This window comes from Ambystoma mexicanum, chromosome 12 (assembly GCF_040938575.1).
Source record: "Ambystoma mexicanum isolate Mex_15411 chromosome 12, UKY_AmexF1_1, whole genome shotgun sequence".
Lineage (NCBI taxonomy): Eukaryota > Metazoa > Chordata > Amphibia > Caudata > Ambystomatidae > Ambystoma > Ambystoma mexicanum.
In genome coordinates, this window is record NC_090936.1 from 801,244,764 (window position 1) to 801,266,139 (window position 21,376).

General features: G+C 41.6%; 1 protein-coding gene across 1 annotated transcript in view; it reads left to right on the forward strand.

The window, feature by feature from the left end:
• Positions 1–21,376, forward strand: part of ACSS3 (acyl-CoA synthetase short chain family member 3) — a 1,135,158-nt gene that overhangs the window by 1,070,131 nt on the left and 43,651 nt on the right. The window contains exons 12-13 of the mRNA XM_069629310.1: positions 319–400; positions 12,693–12,815. Coding sequence (XP_069485411.1) covers positions 319–400; positions 12,693–12,815 — 205 coding nt within the window. The remainder of the gene's footprint in view (positions 1–318; positions 401–12,692; positions 12,816–21,376) is intronic.

The window sequence follows — 21,376 nt, forward strand, 5'->3', positions numbered from 1 at the left end:
GTTTTGTAAAATGTTAACCCTCAGATAGGAAGGTCTTGAGTACCCTTGTGTAACGGTAAGACATCCAAGAAATCACTAATCAAAAGTGCTTTCAAAGGTAATGTAGAAGAAAGTCCAGGAAATAATCATAAGACTTGGAAATAGCACAGCCTGCAATAATATCTGTTCATTAAGTGTTTTGGATAAAGAGTGACAGCAGGTTAGTCGGTTACATGTATAGTGATTATGTGCACGTAGACTCTAAATATATTTCTTTCTTTGTTCTCTGCAATGGTTATGCAGTATATTGCTTAATATGTTTTATCTTTCTTTCATCAGGCTTCCGTTGCCACCTGGTGCGTTTTCCTCACTCTGGAAGAATTGGGATTTGTACAAGGATTTGTATTTCAGGAAATTTCCAGTAAGATATTCAATATTAACTAATATCTCAACTGTATTTCCATATTTCCACCCTCTGCACAACAGGCACATGTAATTAAGTGCTTACTATATTACAATTTTTAAATTTCAGAATTAGACAGGTTAAATCAAGATATATAATGCATATTGATCCCAAAATTCATTTCCCCTGGCTTTCAGGCAACAACTATTGCCAGATAGAGACATTTTAAGATACAGCTGAGTGCCATCATCATACTCATGGAAATTAATCCCATTTAGGGCTACTAGGGCTCCACAAGAATTGTGAAGATCATGCGAGATGTAGGTTGCTACACATGTGACTAGTATTGGGAGATCTGTGTGTAGGAGTTAGTATTGAAAATACAGTGAGAACAAATATTTAGTAAATGACAGTCATTTATGTCCATGCATGGTGAGATCATAGACACCTATATCTCAATTTTAGACATCAATCCTTAAGGATGTGCACGGTGCAAATAACAGTGACAATAGAGTGTTGTCATTAAATCATATCAATTTAATGTATTATAAAACATATATAGCAAACCACATCAATGGATAAAAGTAGTACCTGATCATAATACTACACACTTGTATACATGAAATAAAGTGCTGGAAATGTCATCCCAACTATGTAAACATTATACATGTACAAAATACTGCATCACGGACATTACATCACATTACATGGACCACCTCATGATCTGTGATGCAGGTACTGGAGGCTGTTTATAGAGCGGCCCCAACGGCGCTATCTCATCCCTAGCTTATTGTTCCAGGTATCTCCCACCTTCCCCAGGACCCCACCATGGTAAGCAGTTCAGCCCCCCTGCAATGCTCCAAGATCACCATTGAGGCTCAATGAGCATAACCTGAATCTGGAAAAGCGAAGTTGGATAAGTAACGGAATGCCTGCTCACAGGCCCATGGCTTTGTGGCTCTGCAAGCTCTGTGGGAGCATTGAGTGCCATTTGTTAGAGAGGAACACATTTAGAAGTGTACTTCCTAGAAACCCCCACAAGAACAGCCACCCTCATACTACAGGGGACAGTTGTCATTTGGGAAGAAACAGTCTTTGTACTGTAGGAACACGCCAGCAGCAAACACCAGTGGCACCATCTTGAAATCAGGTGGCTAGGACGGATGTGCACCCTAATGCTGGTGGATAGCCATTTTCTAGCATTGATGCATGGAACCCTGGGGTGGTCCATTGCACATGTAGTACATCTGGGGAAATTGTAGTCCACCCCAGCCTAAACCATTTGCGAAGCCCAATCATGGCCTACATGCAACTATTGCACATCCTACAACCACAAGGCAAATGCTACACCCTGCTAGGGTATAACAGGTGAGCACACGTGATTGGGTAAGTAGGGGTTAGCAGATGTGTTTTCATTGTGCAGAATGAGAGGAGAGGTAGCACCAAGGACAATAGCAGAGGAAGGGATGGAGGAAGGAGTGGAGAAAGCATCAGCTGAATTGAAAGTTGGCAGAGCAGAGGAAGGGGGCCAGGAAGGAGCAAAAGAAGAATATGTTTTGTGAATGGGGGTGGCGAAACACATAAAAAGAAAGATAGAGAGATATGCAGGTGGAGGTGGAACATAGGGAGGATGAGCAAAGTAACCATTGGAAATTAAAGAAAGGAACAGGCAAAAACAAGTGGTGTGATCAAAAGACACAGAGAAGGTGAAACTTCAAAGAGGCAAGAAAGGATAAAAGGGAGCAGAAATACCTGTTTGTAGAAGAACGGGAGAAGGAATATGATTCAGAGAGAGTGCCTTACCTAGAGGACACCCCTCCTCTCTACTTCAGAGATTGGAAACTAACATTGGAGAGAAGGGATGTGTAAGGAGAAGGGAGCGATGGTGAGAAGTAGGAGGACCTAAACATTGAGGAAGGGGTAGAGAGAACCTTAGGATGAGTGTGAAATAGTACGTCTATGCAGAAATTGAATCGATTCTTTCATTTCCTGGGCTACAATAATACGCTTAAGCTGGTGGGCCAGAGCTAAACCCTATACTAGTTCCTAGGGTTGCTGACCGCTCATACTATCCAATTTGGAAAGGCTGTAATGTAAGACCAAGCATGAGGAAGTGGTGATGTACCATAAGGTCCAATAATTTGGGCAGCTGCCTGAAACATGAACCTAATGGTAGAATTTAAGGGTCCCTTGTAGGTGAGTGCCCGATTGCCCACACATGACTCATACTCAGCCTCTAACTTCCACGGATCCTCACCATTGACTATGCTGGCTGGAACGGATGAGAGCAGCACATTCTCTAGCTCTGGAGTAAAGTAATAGGCTGGAGACCAACAGTCTGTGGGATACTATCCTCACTCAGGGGTGAGTACCTAATGGAGTAGGGTTAACAAGACCATATAATACATCTGCACAAGTGCAGATAGTCATTTCATATCTATTTGAAGCATTTTGCGTGTGTAAAGATGATGATCAACTACAGTATTTCAGAAAGTGGTCCATGTGGCAAGTGTCACAACATTACCTCTACCCCACTTGAGTAGAAGGGTGAGTAGCAGCTAAAGTGCTTATTCATCCCTCAAACTGTATAGAACGAGAGTGTTCCCAATCATAAGATTAAAATAGGCAAGTTAAGAGATATACCTCATTCACCTTTTGTGATAACTTGGATGAGGGAAAGCAATTCTTCCAAGAGGGGTGTGAATGTGATTCAGTAGCATCCCAAACAGCAAGGCATAACAGTCCAAAATAAAGGGAATGACCAGACAACGTTCTATACACATATATACTTTTAATTAAACACCTATCTAAAGAAATAAGTAAATGAAAAATACTACACAAAGCCTAGCCCTGAGGAAAGAACACAGAATATGCCAGGGTAGAAGCACAAAGCACTCTGCATAGTGAATCAGGGCTGAAAGGCAAGTAAAAAGCAATTTTCTTTATAAAGGGTATTTTCTTGTGTGCAAAAAATCTCTCAAAGTGACCTGATCAGTGTCCAGGGCCCGAAGAAGGACCAAAGGGGAAGTTATCAGGTAATAATAATGTTTGCGCTTCTTGCAGGATCAACAGTGCTGAACCAGGCATGAGGGTACTGTTCACGTGGTTCAAATCAGGCTTCAATTAACTTTTTTGTAGTTCAAAGAAATGCAGCTCATGTGGGCCACGAGGGTCGGTTAGAGAGTGAAGATGCTTTTGACTGGATGCGCAATGTGAGGCAGGTGGTTTGATGCAGTGTCAGGGGCTGAGGTTTGATTGTGAAGATGCTAGTGGTTTGAAAGGCCACTCAAAGCATTGTTCCGAAACGTGTGGCTCATGAGGGCCACCAGGGTCGGTTTGATGGTGAAGATGCTGGCAACTGGATGCGCAGTTTAAGGCAGGTGGCTTCGGTGTGGCGTTCGAAGGTGACGGTTCAATGATTCCCCCACAGTATGGGCGACTGTCGAAGATGAGCACTGACCATGTTTGCAGTTTGAAAAGCAGTTAGACAGTGATGGGTGAAAGAATGAGCTTCAAGTTTGACAATAGGCAATGACGTGATTAGCTTGCAGCAAACTAGTTTGAGAGTGAAGAAAAGCTGCTTGAAGATCGGTCGAATGCCAAAGTCATCTCTGAATGGTCCTGTTGGTTTGAACAGGGAAAAACAGTTCAAATCATGGCTTGCAGCGGTTCAACGGGTAAAATACTGGGATCCTGGATGTCTCGGTTCTCAGTTTAAAGTGAGTTCCAGTCCAGGGACTCAAAGAGAAGCACAAAGGAGGCTGGCATACACTACAATTGGTCTTTCAACATGGTGAGGCCCTGGGCAGCAGTGTGGCTACACATCTGGAAGTCTTGCTCCAGCAGCATAGGTCGCCCTCAATGTGCCTTGTCTTGGGGATAGAGGTTGGCTATGCCTTGGACACGCAATCTGCATCTCCAATGGAGAAGGCATTGGAAAACCATCTCTCCTAAAAGAGGTCCAGTGAATTCTTCCTTAGGGGTTTGTTCCAAAATGAATCCAATAGAGGAGTCAGGGACCCTTTCTTTTAAAGGCAAATATCTACAGGTGATTGGACTAGAGAAAGCCTGCTTTAGAGGTCCTATCTCTGTCCTTGGGACAAGTGGACATCGTCTTCTCACATCATACCCAAAGTAATTTGTGTTTAAGGAAGTGAAGGGGACAGGAAGGAAGAGAAATATAGAGAGAAAACAATATTGTGGAATAATCCTCCAACTGGTCTGATCTCCCCTGTTTAATGTGAGGGTGGCAAAGTAAGACTAGGACACAATGGTGGCAAGGTTCTGGGTAGAAACCTTTATTATATGAAAAAGAGTTGGATAAATGCCTCTTTTTCCCTAAAACTAAGGACATTGTCAGAATGTCCAAATAATAAGGTCTGTCACTGCCATGTGCAAAAAAGCCTACTTCTGTCCCTTACACTAATAACCTAAACCAACTGTGAAAGGATGATCTCTTCTTAAAGTAAAGTGCTCTGTGTAGATCAAAACAACAGAAATGTTCCCAGTCTCTTGAGGAATCACAAGTGGCAAAAATCAAGAACTGTTCAACACTATAGGACTCCAAGGTTATGGTTATAGTCCTTTCCCCTAGAATCCTTATTGCAGGGCCTTCTAGGCCTGTACTTTCCTTTTGGGGCCTCTCTGGCCTGTACTTGCTTAAACAAATATCAATAGCCAGTTCACAAGAATATACTTGTTATGCTTCTCTTATTTATCTCACCAACTTGCCATTTTATTTTTGTTTTTGGCCAAGTCTAGGATATGTTTGCACAATGTATTAATCACTTATTTTGGGTGCAAGCCCTAGACTCAATATAACTGCTTGGTTCACTCTCCTTCCAAACAGTTACATTTCATACACTTCTTATTTGGGTGCGGGTCCTAGACTCGCTATATTCCAAACGGGCTTGATATCCTCTGATGCCAAGCCCAGTTACTTGGTTTGCTCTCCTGCCAAACAACATTTTCATTGTGAACTCTCTCTTGTAGGGTGTGGTTCCCGGACTCACAATATTCTGTTTTGCATTGTTTCTGTTTCACATATTGGTGGGGGTCCCAGACTCGCAATATTCTGATTGGCTTCTGTTTCTCATATAGGCGAGTGTCTCAGCCTTGCACTTTGTTACCAGGGTCCCAGACCCTCTTAATGCAGCTTCAGCCTTCACCCCTTTCTCCCCCAGTCCTCCAGCACCATTTGTGCATTCAGTGTACCTCTCTGCTTACTTCTGGTACTTCTGGTAGTCACCTGTGCTTACTGAGTGACTGCTACGTCTCTGGAGGCTGTGTTTGTGGTCAGGGCTTCGTCACGGTCGGCAGCAGATTTCCTGGCATCTGCTTTTTTCCCAGCAGTGTGTCATCTCTCCAAGATGGTTTGCCGGTGCTCTGGATGCCCACAGGTTCCACACGGTAGCAACGCAAGCATTCCTTGCTTTTGGGACCACTCTTGAGTTCTCCTCCAACGCTTTTGACTTTCCTCCTGCTGGTTCTCATCCCTTTCGCCACGACATGGCTCGCTGGTTTCCTCCTTGGAGGATCGCTGTCCTTATGCATCTCAGATTTGGGATATTTAAACTCCTGCATTGGAAAAAGGAGTTGCTTTGGGCCAATCACGTTCGTTAAGAAGCCAGATCGTTCACTCTGTTTTTCAAGAATTATCGTTGGACTCCTGATCTTCTTCTTCTCAATAATTGAGAAGCTAGAGTACTCATTCTGTTTCACCATAGTGATCCTTGGACTCCTGACCATCTTCCTCTTCTCAGTACATGCCATAGAATCAGATGCAATACACATTACATTTTCTAAGGTGAACATCTTGTCCTGTACTTTAGCTTTTCCAACAAGTGAAATAGTGCCATATGCAGTACTCTTTTCGCTTCTCTGATGTTTTAACATTGTCGAGCATAGGAGGTTGACTAATTTGGCAATAACAGATATGACTCTATCAATAACAGGGTAAGGGGGATTTGATATTGGGGAAGGATTTAGGTGTACTAGCATGGGCATATTGCAGTCTCTGAACATGGTTGTCCCTAATCCCATAAGTGTTTTTTCTCCCCTTGTGATTCTTCCTCGGTGTACCACGCCCAGGGGGACTATTGTACTGCGGGCGCACAACTTTGACCCCATGGGTAGGGTCTCCCCCTATGAGAGAAGGGACAGCATCCTCAAATTCGTCACACTACAATAACTCTGCCTTCTTTCCTTGTCAATATCCTGAAAGGCCCTTTTGGTATGTCGACCCTGGTGTGAGGCTAGTCCATTTGGGATAGGTGTGCCTTTTGATTCCTGTTTCCCAGGCCAGCTCTTACTCAGAGTTGCAGTTGTGTCCCCATACCTTGCAAAGGATCAAAGTAGAGGCATAGGTATCCAATCCCCTGCCCTGTCAGTTGGCTTGGCAGGGCCAGGCTGTCTGATCAGAAAACACACAACCCTTCCATAGCTGAACTGGGCTCACAGTGCTGACACATGTTTGATACCAATTTGATGTGTCTTGGATAATTATGATGATCGATACTAGCCACTGCACCATAAACTGGAGTATGGCCTATATTAAAACTTTAAAACTGCCACGAGGATAGTAACTCTCATAGTTATGTGATTTTGGGAACAAGGGTGCACATCTTAAAAGCAGAACTCATGCAGAAATGGCTTGGCTGTCACTACAGCTGTCAGATAGGCTCCTGGGACTACTGAACCTGTTCTGTGCTACTCAAGAGCAGGCACTGCAATCAGGATACTGATTCAGCAGGGCACATGTGTACACAAAGACTTTGACATTTGGGATACTCCCTTATACCGTCTCCAGCATCTGCACCACAGAGCAGGTGGTTCTCCCTGATCACCATAGTTCTTCATCCTTGTTATGTTATGTTAAATGAATTTATTGAGCGCACGTACGCTTGAAGGCATCTTGGTGCTGGTTACGTCATGGAATTTCCATGTTTCTATTGCAAGCTGAAATAAGAGTTTTCAGCAGCCGGCGGAAGGTGAGATGGTCAACTATCCCGCGTAGGGCATGAGGCAAGTCATTCCAGGCTTTAGTAGCAGCCACAGAAAAAGAGTGGCTACCTGTTCGTGAGAGTCTGGCCCGAGGGGCCGCCACCAGGAGAGCGGATTGAGAGAGCAAAACGCACGTGGGAGCATACAGCACACATTTCTCCTGCAGATATTCTTCTACCATGCCATAGAAGGCACGATGTACAATGCACATGGCCTTAAAGAGAATACGATTTTTAATGTGGAGCCAGTGCAGTTGCCATAACAGGGGTACATGTGGGCTCCAAATGGGGGGTGAAGAATAGATCTGGCAGCAGCATTTTGGAGTAACTGGAGACGATTTGACAGGTATCGAGTTTGTGCAAAATAGAGTGAATTGCAGTAATCCAGCCCACTGAAGACCAGCGCCGCCACCACCAGAGCCTGACACTCTGCTGGAATAAAGGGAAGGACCTTCAGAAGAGTACAGAGCTTAAAATGCCCAGATTTACACATCGCTGCAACCTGCTCGTCCATGGCAAGGGATACAGAGATTTTAACCCCCAATTCCTTGCTCTATGGGTGAAAAATAGATGGTCTTGTCTTGGTAGGCGCAGTCAAACTTTACACCACAGATTGGCGTGGTGCCAGCAGAAACAACACAAACCTACCAGCTGCCGCTGGTGACACTGGCTCTAGTTGGGCCTTTTAATCACTTTCTTCATGACATGGTTGGGGGGGGGGGGACACAGCTCCAAACAGGTTTTCAGATGTTGGCTCCACAACACTGAAAATGTTGGGCTGGGTGGCACATGGATATGAAATGTCCGTATTTTGCACCATAATATTTAATCATATATCGCAGTTTATAGGGTGTTTAAATTGTGCAACATCCAATTTGGGGATTTTTCCACCCACCCCAAACCAGGCACACACAATATTTCCTTATTGAGTAAAGCTCCTTTCATGAACCTGGGGCACCCAATTTAATAATATTGATTCCCTGCAGCTTCCCTCCCCTCCCCTCTTGGGATATAAATCTGGCAGAGTTGCACACAAGTCCTATTTATTTATGACATGGACATACATTTATGTATACACAAATTATGCATCTGCAGAAATTCCAACATCAATTGTCAAAACAGCATATTATGAAAGCAATCTTTTAAAACACACGCAGAACCTTGTGTCCATTTGAATTATCCTGTTTGCAGCCACCATGCATTGAACAGTGAATGAGGGTTTGTGATGAAATTATAATTTTATAGGAAACCAAATTATATGAGGACATTCCTGCCTCTCTAAATCTCTCTACTTCTTATTCATTGCAAATGACATCCCTAATCAATGGACATAACAAAATCTTAAACAGCATTCTAGAAAATGTAATTGAAACAAGGTACTTAACGCTCCCACATGCAAATTACTTGTATGAAGAAAAGTGCATGCTTAACATGATGCCCTTCTATGGTGTTCCTATTGCATTAATGTGCATGAGTGTACATATCTCATTTCCAATGGGCACCTCAAAGACCGGAAAAAGGGGTAGCAGTTAATAACCCTTTTTTATTTATTCTGAGTGGTTCAGCACTAATAACAGGACTCTGCCTGGTGATATAACCAGGAAATCACTTCAGTTACAGTACGCTTTTCGGTATGTACACAGTTAGACATCATTTTAACTTCAAAAATATATCGTATGTGCTAGACATGTTCACACAGAGAAGGAGTGTGGGGGGTCTCCTTGTATAGACATCATAGGACCTATTCTGTCATATGTACACTTCCAAAAGCCCATACACTTATTCCCTAACTTCTAAAAACGTCTAGTCAATGTTTATACCCCCACCCCTCAGTACGTTCAAATTACAGGGACCAGGGTTTATTCTATTCCCCTTTAGAGTATGTTCTCCCTAGAATTATATTTCCCCTTGGCATTATACTTACTTAGGAGTTTCTTTTGGCTTTCTCCCAGACAGGTGGGCATCCTCTTGGGGACTGGTTAATTTCTCCCCAACTAGGAGCAAGTGGGCATCAGTCAGTAAAAAGGTGTCAGCTTCCCTCCACAGCATGTATGCTGTCTCTTCCGCTGAAGATGGCCTGTGAATTTAACACCAGGTAGGCCTCACTTACAGTGTTCTTTTAATAATCCAAAAATGTGTCCAAAATGAAAGCAATATATTCCATCTCATTCCTATTGTTATAATTTCTCCTTTCTCTCCTTCTTACCTCAGAATATATAGGTTGGGACTTTCATAGAGCATCTTAAAGGTGTTTCATATTTCTTTAATCTAATTGGTCAGTGTATGGGAAAGTTACAGCACACTTAAACAACCCTTCTGTGATTATTGAACATATTAATGAGGTCGTCAGTCTGATGGACATAACTTCCAAACCCAGTTTCCCTCCCATTTGATGATACGCCATTTTAGAGGTTTCTGCATTAAACATTGTTCTCAATTAGGCTAATCAAACAATGCAATAACCATCTTGGTACCAAATGGTATGCCTAAATTATAGATTTGTATCCTTTTCTAACTCATGCTTACATACAAACATTCCATTTCCATCTCATGATAAAAGTCATGCCAGTACCAATCCTAAAATATATGGATCACTAACGTACACTGTGCCTGTGCAAAGATTTCCACATTCACCCAATTTGCCTATGATAATATTAAAACAATATTTAGTATCTAACTGATAAGGATTTTCTAGCTGACAATTTCTTAAATAAAATTAAGTCTCTACGTGGTTCTGTCAAAAGTTAGCAATAGGAATATGATTCCCAATGTAACTTCTATGGTTCATTTTTATGTTATTTACAAAATATTTCATGGCAGCTCCAATTTCTCTGCCCAGTAACAGAACATCTGGTGTGAGCTCCTTTCAGCTCAGAGTTAGGAATACTGTGTATACTTTTGTCATTGCAAATGTTATTTGTAGTTGAGCTGGCTGGGACATGTATGACTTTAGTCCTGCCTGTTGAAGGTTTCCAGGATCTGGCTTCCACTTCCTATCACTTAAGGCAGATTTCAGTCTTGGCCCTAGTGAAGAATTTGCTTCAGGGAAGGCCTGGCTGATTGTAATATCAGATTAGATAGAGGGGACTGCTAATGACTGCTGCATAGAGTGAATTCATTTCATTTCCCAATTTCAGAGGCAGATGTTAGCTGTTAGTGGGGGGGTTGGACATTCTTTTTTTTTTTTTTACCTAGACATGTCACTGGGAACCAGGAACTAAGTAGTCATAAGGAGTTTTACAGTGAGCTTCTAATGCCTGTGTTTGCACTTTTTCTTCTTTGAAAGCAGCGCACAAATCCTGCATCTTGTTTGTGGGGGTTGTGGGATGGGATATCTTTTGGCGGTTAAGGCCCAGTTTGATGCAGGTTGGTTTCATTCACAATATAACAGTTGCTTTTAAAGTTACATTTTCTTTTTCCCTTGATTGTACATTATCACAAAACACAGCAATGTATACATTTCTTTGCAATAAAGCTCCTTTCACAAAGACATATTTTCAGCATTTGTAGATTTCAAAATACGTATTCTTAATCCAGTAAAGGAAGTCAACACAATGCATTACCCAAATTTGTTTTTTGAACTTTCTGTGATAAGATGTGCTTTTCATCTCAGATTTGACTGTATTCTATTTTAATAAAAGTCGCAAGATACTTTCTGATATTTGGAAATATTTATATTGGGCATTTTCAGCTACTTAGTTCATACATTCTGATTATAAATGGGCTGCAAATACTACACATTTTCTTGCATGTGTGCTATTCAGATGCTATGCACAGGCTGCAGCTCACATGATTGTTTTTGCATACTTTTCTACACATAGATTGCAGTGTATAATAAGCCCAATGCATACAACTCATTCTTGGCTGTTGGGCATCATTGTTGTAGAACATACATGCATTGCTCATGCCTCTGCCTGTACCATTCCCTGAGTCATAGGAAAGGTACCTCCTTGCCGAGCTGAGGCCTGTACTAGAAAATGCTGGTGCAGTACCCTTTTATTTGTACCATCTTGCTCCCTCCCCAGGTTGGGATCTACAAGCATCAGCTCAGTTAGCATCTACCTCTTATTGCCGCCTTCTTCCCGCCCTACATCTGTGTGGTTCACCTTGTCTGAATCTTCCTCCTGAACCATCCCATTCTGCTTCTCCTTCTCCTGCCTCTAATCCACCTCCCGTAGCCCAACATTCCTCCTCCCTCTGGCCCTCACTTACCTCCTCATGGCCTGCTTTCATCTCCACCTGTTACACCAATTCCCAATGTACCACCTATTAACTTCATCCACTTCCTCATATTCCAATGCCTGCACTGAATCAATGGCAATGTCTTTGCATCCACTCGCTGCTGACACGTCATCTCTGCTTCTTCTTTTTCCACATACGGTTTACCCTCCTGCTCACCGAAGAGGACATGCTCCAAAAGAAGATCCTTTTGCTGCATAACATTTGTCAGGGACCCTAAAGGAAATGTTTTCACAAGGGTGTCAACAAAGAATTTCAGACCAGTTTCCTCTATTGCTATTTTTGGGATGGCGAATGGGAAATACATTTTAAAAATAACTGCAATCAAAAAGTATTTCACAAGATTCTTTTTCCTGTTGGAGGTGGAAGGAAGAAAGTCAGGGGAAACAGATTATTAAAAACAAACAACCACAAAGTGCTTTCCCCAGCATTTTCACAAGGAACTGCTTTTTTTTTTGGGGGAGGGAATTTAAAGAAGAAAGAACCAGTCAGAAATGGGTTCCCCATGAGTTCCTCAAATTGGGAGTCGGATTTTAAGTAACTTCACCATAAAAACACAAAGAAAAATCAAATGTCACATATAGGGAATGAAATATCAAAAAGGTATGCCCAAAATACATGCTCTCTGTGTGACTACAACACAAGTTCTTCTATTTTCACGCTACGAGTATTGGCCCTGCTCCTCCCTCTAACAGCCTAGGATATGTTGCTTAAAATCAGGAAGTGACCTGCACCGTTTATCAGGCACCAGAGAATTGGCTCTACGATTGGACGGCCGCAACAGTTGCTTCCAAATAGCCCACCAATGCACTTTCCACCAATGTAATCGTTCATGGTAGTTTGGGTGTGAATTTAGGCTCTTGACATGCCCTGTCAATTTCACACCCAGATTGATGAGAAAACATTTTACAATTGTCGAGCATCAACCTAAATGAACAATTAATATTTCACATCCAAGAGCTATACAAAATAATTGTCTTGAATATAAATAGTATTATTGTATTTAATCAAGTTGTTCCGCTACCAATATTGACAAAAAAGCGGTCAAATAATTTCACTTCTATTTTCAGGGCTATTATGACACTATGGATGCAGGATACATTGACGAAAATGGTTACCTGTATGTCATGTCTCGAGTTGATGATGTCATCAATGTTGCAGGTCACAGAATCTCAGCTGGAGCAATTGAGGAGGTAAGAAGATGACTGTCAATAAAAAAGCACTTCCAAGCAAAAGTACTATGTTCATTGATTAATAAGGACAACATCCAGCTGTTGTTTTTTTCTCATGGTGCAACTAGTGGCAGTGTGGCAGAATTCCAAGGTCTGTGCAGTAGAAACTGATATAGCGTTTCTCTCATCAGGGAAAGAGAAGACTGCTTGGGGCTGCAGAAAAAACACTCTATTGCTGGGTGTCCAGTACTTAGATCAGTACATTTTGAGCATTTTAGTGATAACGTATCACTTCGTTTGGAACAAGCCATACGCTCCCTCTGTTGTCCTTTCTGTATACACAGTCATTCTGATAAATGATATACTTTGCCTTAAAAACGTGCGAGGGTTTGTGTGAAACACGTCGTCTAAGAACAGTTGCCTGGCACTAATTAGCCAGTTTTTTACGTATTTGACCTGTAATACATATTGTACATGAAATATGCATAACTTGCGAGAAATAAGAATAATCTTTGAATCCGGCTTTTTTTTGTTGTTTTACTGGTGATATTAAAGTAACTATTTTCGTTCAACTATACTGCAATAGACTTGCACTGCAATTAATACAAACTCGTATTGTGAAAAAAGGAGGAACCATTTAGTGTTCGTGAAGCATTTTTTTTAATTTTTTTTATTTTTTGGCCATCAGGGGCTTTATTACAGACACTTTGCAGATTTTTTCACAAATGTATTCTTTCAATGTGTTTTTGCACCAGGGCAACATGTGCATAGAATTTTGTTTTGCTCTTGGGCAATGTGTGCGTTTCTGTTAAGTTGCAACTGCATGGATGCAAAGTTTCGTTAAAGATTCCCCAATTGTTAAACATTTGCAAAATGTGCTGTTTTACCCCACCAAGTTTGAATCAGTATTTTATTGTATCAATGCAATAACATAATTTTCCTACATAACATAATTAAAAAATATATCTAGTCAAGGCCATTTAATAAAACCGCTATGAAGACATCTGATGTTGAATCTTTATAATAATGACTGCCCCAAAACTTGAAGGAAATGTATGCACTGAAGAAGAAAGACTAGGAGTAGGTGGAGCACTTGTATAGTTTACAGTAGTGGATGATGTGGATTGTTCTTTTCACAATTGATAACGAATTTGAAGAAGTGGGAGGGGGCAAGGAGGGTGCTGGGGAAAGTGTGGTGACCTTTTTGGTATGCTGCTGAACAATAGTAGTGGTGCTACAAAATGTGGCCTCCGGCCATAACCATTTCATTAACCCCACCACCCATTATCCCAAATGCATCTGGGCCACAGCACCAGCCGCAGCTAAACGCAAAGGTCGAACACGGTTTCTTTACTGGAGGCAAACTATAGAATGTTTCAAAATGCTCAACCTGTTTTGCCATATTTGTATTGCAATGGCTAGTCTGTCTGCGGCTGGTTGTCTTTGTCTAATTAAAGTATTATAATTTGAAGCATACAGTACACATTTGCACACGTGCCAAATATGAATACCTTATGGCATTCAAAGCAGCACGTGAAAAAGGCTCCCTAATCTTTGAGAACGCAAAAATATCCATCTTCCCGGGATAACGGTCCAATAGTACAGGCAGGAGGAGAACATTCAATGATGTCAAGTGACATCTCCAAGAAAATGAAGTTGAATACCAAATGCTGTTCCCATTAAGGCTGAAAATAATTCACAAGGATAAAGCTGAGTACTTTACTAACCCAACAGATGCGTTCAACTTTTTAGACCTGAACTACCCAAGCTCTACAGCCTCTCGGAGCCTGAAAACCCCAGCATTAATATGTAGCCCATGTCGCTACACTGGGCTTCAGCACCTCCATCACATGCCACATACGAAGATATGATGCCCGTATAATATGAATTTGCAAGAGCCACTTTAAATGTGTGTACATAAGGCATTCTCCGTGGAAAATGTCTGTAGTTGTGCTGCTACCCCCTGTATCGATGCAGCTCTCGAGGGTTTAAGTAGTGGATTAAGTTCATATAGCTTTATGGTAATTGATTTCTCTTGCTGGTTAGGCCAGTAAGGGTGGGGGGGAGGCGAGATTGTGTTTTGGGGTTGTGATAATGTTCATAATATGTTATATTTGAATGAACCAGTAAATGTTGAGCAGCAATATATACTTTCTAATACAGATGAACATATTTATGTGCATGCCGGATGATGCTATGAATTTAGGGCACAGAAACTATAGAGTGATCCCAGCTATATCATGGCATGTGAGGGGTTAAGCACAGTCCTTAATCTAAGGAAAATCATACCTTATTTGAAGATGCATGGAGGAAAAATAGTGATGTTTCAGGAAAAACAGTTTTCCGTGGTGTCCAAAGCTAGTTCGTGTGTTAATGATGTAACAACACATGGGTGTGTCTGACTCCTCACAGGCAAGGTATGTGGCTAACCTCGTGCATCACAGCTTCCACTTTCACTGTATCCAGCCGACACCTGACGCCGAGGGGCTGGTACCTGGTTTTGAAGGGTGATGTGACAGCCAAACATGCTGTTTTAGTCAATGTTTATTGTTCCAATGTTCACTCTCCACTTTATTTTTACACTTTTATGCAAACTCCAACCCTATGCCATCCAGGTCTTGCCGCCAAAGCTTAGTGTAAACTCTGTGAACAGTCTCACAATTGAGAATTGATGTACTGTGCACGTTCTCCGAATACTCTTTGATCATGGTTACACTAGATTGGTGCTCATCTGCACGGTTTAAAAGTGGGTGGAGATTCAAGTTGGAGGCTCTCTTGAACACATCTTTTAAAAATGTCTTTCGGCAACTGAGTCGAGGGGGGTCTTTAAATCCTTAAAGAGAACTCTGGACACCCTGGAGAGGGAGCTGCAGGCATTGGAGTTGTCTTATTCTAATCAATAACCAACCTTTGGTGGCTAAAGCCATCAAAGAAAAATCGAGGTGTTCAATTCGCTAACTGAGAAGGAAGTAAAACATATACCAAAATATTTTTCAGCCCTTAAATACTGGAAGACAATCATCCTAGTAGGCCGCTATCTTTGACATCCAAAAGGCAAAACAGAGTAACTTGTCATTGAGGGTAATAGAGAGAGTCATCCAGAGGATATTTTCCAGGCCTTCTTAAACATTATGCATTCCTAGATACCAGCCAAGTTGAAGCCCCTCCTAGGACTATCTTAAAATGGAGGAGTTGGTGGATATACTATGCAGAACGAAATGGGTGAACTCTTTCTCTCCCTCATACAACTATTATATACCAGGCCAAGAGCTAAATTTCAGATAAAGGTCTACTGATCCGATTGGATGGAAGACAGGAATTTTCCCTGTTGCCAATGCTATTAAGGGTGGAACTTGGTGAAATGAGTATGCAAATCTTCACTCAGAAAGGAATCCTTATTTGAGGACGATATGCTTGTATACTATATGAATCCCAGAATTAATATGACCCCAGTATGAGATATGGTGAAACTATTTGACAGAAAATCAGTACAAAAAATGAACTGATCAAAATCTCTCAAACGAACACTAGCAAGTTGCACATCCTATTGAGGATGGATTCAGGTGGTGATCAAGAGAAGTTAAAATACCTGAGTATCTGGTTAGCCACAAACTCTGTGACAACAATCAATTTCAGTGAGGGCCAGAACTGCTATCCACCTTCCCAAATTACTTTACATTTTTATCAGTGTGATAATAATAGAACCTGAAACTTGCTTTAATATGGTGAGGAATTTATTTTTTTTATTTGTATGGGCCGATGGGCAACCAGGTGACCTGGGATACGCTACACTTCCCAAGGATAAAGGTGGTTAGGGGATCCCGATCCTGGAGATAAACTAGCATATTGCTCAAGTTAGCCACATCATACGTTGGTATAGGAAGTCTTGGGATGCGCAACAGGTGGCAATAGAGGGGGTAGTGATATCTCTAGTGAGTCTCACTAGGGCTAGCGTAGGCTTTACCCAACCGCAAGGAGCCTCTGTCAATGCATACAGTTGTCCTATCAAAAATGTATACACAATGTGAATGGTTTGCTCTATGCTTTCTTTTAATTATGAAAAAGTGTGTGGAGTGAAATTGAACAATAGAGTTGAGGGAGAGTTCATCCTCTCCTATCCCTATTAGATAGGTGGTGCACCATCCGTCACCTAGGGCCAGGCATTCCTGTCAGGGACAGGGTGTTCTTCCGCAAGGGACAGCCAGGGCATTTTTCTCCAACTGATGTTCAATCCGTATAATAGTAAATACTGCACTAATTCTTTCTTCCAAAGAGCCGTTGTTGTTTGTGCTACGAATGCGTACAGTTGGCCATCTCCTCAATACATGAGGGACTGAAAAAGATGCGTTGTGGCAACCCTTTATGGCTTAACATATATATTATAGGGCCGCCCTATAGTTAAGGTGAGTCGGACTCCTATATGAACCTCTCAAAATTCTATTGTTAATAACATTTGATTTGACCAACGGATTTGACCAACATTTTTAAAGTGATTAGGGACTTGTGCCCCCCGGACTGCATAGTTTCACAAAGATATGTTAAAAATATGAAAAGTTAATAAGCAGACAAAAAAAACAATTTTTTCCAAAGTTGCAGCCTACTTCCCATTCATTTTCCCATAGACCAACAAGGTCCGTTTTTTCCAAAGCGCACAGTCTAAACCGATGGATGAATTTGCGACAGCCAGAAACAATTTGGGCATGAAGCGTTAACTCACAATCCATGCATGGTTTGGGGTTATTCTTTGCAGTAGTTATTTTAATATTTGACAGAGAATGTGGTGCCCCCATCTCAATAATTGATATTTATATCTCCCATGGTGCATTGCAGGATCATGGTATTCAGAAATGAAAAAACTGCCATCTTATTTTTCTCTCGATGCGAGTGATATTTGAGGTTATAGCCAAGGATATGGGAAAATGAAATGCAGGAAAAAAGCTATTTGCAGGTTAAAAAAACATGCAAATGCCATCATGCTAGAGGTAGTGGGAGGGTTGCTAGAGGGCACCAATTAAAATGTGGGAGTTGGTGGGTTGTCTAGAGACTGAGTTTGCAACACAAAGCTTTTTGTAACCTCAGATTCAGCTGCAAATAACTGAGCTCTCAAAGCAAACTGCATCACAGGAACAGCATGTGTTACGGAGGAAAGGGAGCGGGCAAGGGAGGTGAGGGGCTGGCACAGTTGAGATGGGCCCTTGGTGAGGGCCTGTAAAGCATTTTTTTGGGCAGTTTTTCATATATTCGCAGTTATAAAGGACTACGAATAGCAGAGGGTATGTGTATTTTAGTACCCGCGGTTTACAGTTTCTTTATTTTAAATATATTTTTACAGCTATAGTGACATCTGCAGAGAAAAATTACTGGCCATGCCCAAGTGACACGATTGCCATCCAGGTCTCCCATCCATGCAGTAACTGGGACAGACCCTGCTTTGCTTCAAAGTGAGGAAGGGGCCAGCCTGCTCAGGCCATGTTTTCCGATAAATGCTGCAAAGTTACAAGACCACTTATGCTTGATTTGAAGCTAAGCCAGGTCAGTCCCACTTTGAAGCTAAGCTGGGTCAGTCCCGGTTACTGCATGAATTGGCAACCGAATGAGCATCCAAATTATAATTTTTTTTAAAACCATGCTACTGTCAGTCCTTGAAAGTTTTCACTCAGAGACCATTTTTTGTCGTTTGTAAATTGCATTCTGGTATTTGTAGTCTCCCAGTCAATAATAATAATTAAAAAACTATATGTTTACATCTACAGTGGGTTTCCCATCCATGCAATAACCGGGACCGACTGTGCTTACCTTCTAAGCGAGGAAGGGCCAGCCACCTCAGGCCGTGTTACCTAATAAATGAACCCACCTTACAAGATCAATTAGAGCAGCATTGCCTGATGGGGCCAGATCCTTTCTCGCTTTGAAGCTAAGCAGGGTCGTTCCAGTTACTGCATGGATGGGAGACAGTCCACAGTTCTGAATGCCGAATGTTTTCCTAGTTTTAAATATCTCATAACACACGCCATCCGCATTATTTTTTTAATTGTGCTACTGTCAGTCCTTGAAAGTTTTGCATTCAGAGATCAGTTTTTGTTGCCTTTTGCTGAATTGCATTCTGGTATTTGTAGTCTCCCAGTTAAGGTGGGGGGAATAATGCCACACGTGTACACTTTTTGCCTAAGATAGTTCTATAAGGATTTATATATTTGAGTGACACTGTTGTATGTGTCATTTTAAAGTTATCTTTATAAAGAAGAATATTGTTGAAAGCCAGATATGGGGGTGAGGTGGGGAAATTATGAAAAGGCAAGTAAGCAATGAGTATTTGCACATGATGTGGGAAAAGAGTTTGCAATCCTGGACACTGGTGCAGTTCTTTTCTCCTAATTGTTGCTGCTTTTCTTGGCACAAGTAAAAGACACATGGATGGAAAGCGTAACTTCAGAGGGCGGACACAACCCCTTGTTTTTCTTTTTAGGTTGGCAAGCTTGCTCAAGTGTTTGGCTACCAGGATTCTACTGAGGTTGTCATGTTCCCAGAGCAGACACTTACTCACAAGACAACAAACACTTGTTTTGTATTGGGATTTAGTTTTCCAGGGAATGTTTCAGGACAGATTGCTGTGTTTAAAAGTTGAGCACCGTTTATATTTTGCCAGCATATTTATTGGAACATTTCCTTTCTCAGGTATTTGTTTTGGTGTTCATTACTTTTTTTTTGTTATTAGTCCAATGCTATTTTTTCTTGAGCACTTTCATCTAAGGAGTAGGTCTATTGAACTACATTTGTATATTTCACTTTAAGATATATGTTCACTTACTGTGCATATATTCATGGGTGCTAACTTTTGACTTTCTCTATGGGGGTAAATGTACCTGGGCATATGTTATGTTTGCAGCTGGTAATTTTTTCCCTTTTATGTGCTGCTTAAATGCGGTTAGTTGGGGTTTTGCGATGTATCACAACAGTCACCAAGAAGCCGTCCATAAAACAATGTGCTTGTAGCAAGCTGCTTAACCAAAGTTTCTGATCGGCAGATAATAATTTAATCGCACAGTGCATTAAATAAAAACCTTGGGAGTTCAAAGGTTGATACATAATTTTAAAAAATGATATTTTTTACAGCTACAGTGACATCTGGGTGAAGAATCACTGGTGAGCCGGGTCTCCCATACATGCAGAAACCAGGACCGACCCTTTGATCCTGCTTAGATTCAAAGCGAGGAAAAGGCCAGCCCCCTCAGGCCATGGTGCCTAATAAGTGAGGCAAAGTTACAAGACCACTTAGAGCAACATGGCCCGAGGGGGCCAGCCCCTTCCTCGCTTTGAAGCTAAGCAGGGTTGGTTCCGGTTACTGCATGGATGGGCGACAGTCCACAGTCTGGTGCCGTGTTATTTTCTTCATTTCAAATATCTCATAACACACCAAGAAAACACGTGGCTTCTGCTTTTTTTTTAAACTGTGCTACTGACCGTCCTTGAAAGCTTTGCATTCAGACAGTTTTGTTTGCCTTTTGCTGAATTGCATTCTGGTATTTGTAGTCTGCCAGTCAAGAGGGGGGTGGGGAGGGTAATGGCACAATTGTGCACTTATCGCCTAGCCATAGTTATATAAGGATTGATATATTTGAGTGACACTATTGAATGTGTACTTTTCAAGTTATCTTTATAAAGCAAAGTATTGTTGAAAGCCAGACATGAGTGTGAGGAGGAGAAATGTTGAGAGGGCAGGTAAGTCAGGAGTATTTGCCCATGATGTGGCAAGAGAGTCTGTAATCCTGGACACTGGTGCAGTTATTCTCCCCGGATTGTGGCTGCTTTTCAAGGCACAAGTAAAGGACACATGTGGGTGAAGAGCATAATGTTTTTTCAGAGGCCGGATGCAACACATGAGGGTTTTTGAGGTTGGCAAGCTTGTTTAAGTATTTGGCTACCAGGATTTTACCCAGGTTGTCATGTTCCCAGTGCAGACACTTACCAACAAGATAACAAGCAATTGTTTTGTATTGGAATTTTGTTTACCAGGCAATATTTCATGACAGATTGCTGGGTTTAAAAGGTGAGCACCCTTTACACTTTGCCGGCATATTTATTGGAATATTTCCTCTCTCAGGTTATTTTTATGGTGTTCATTACTTTATTTAAAGTCCAATGCTATTTTGTCTTGCTCCCTTTCATCTAAGGGGTAGGTCAAATGAACTACATTTGTATGTTTCCCTTTAAGGTATATGTTCACTTATTGTGCGTATTTTCACGTATGCCAGCTTTTGATTTTTGCTATGGGTGCACAAAGTACCTGGGCATATGTTATTCTTGCAGCCGGTCATATTTTCATGTTTCCGTGCTGCTGAAATGTGGTTAGATGGAGTTGTGTGATGGATCACAACAGTCCCCAATAGACCGGCCACACAACAAGGGGCTTGGAGCATGCTGCTTAAGCAAAGTGTGCAGTCCATGGAAAATAATTAAATCTCACTGCCCATTGCCTAAAAAGATTTTGAGTTCTCAAAACCTGCAATCTTTTATACATAACAATACCACTGTCAAAACAGGACAAAATCAGTTTGTGATTGATGTACGTCTTATAGAGATGG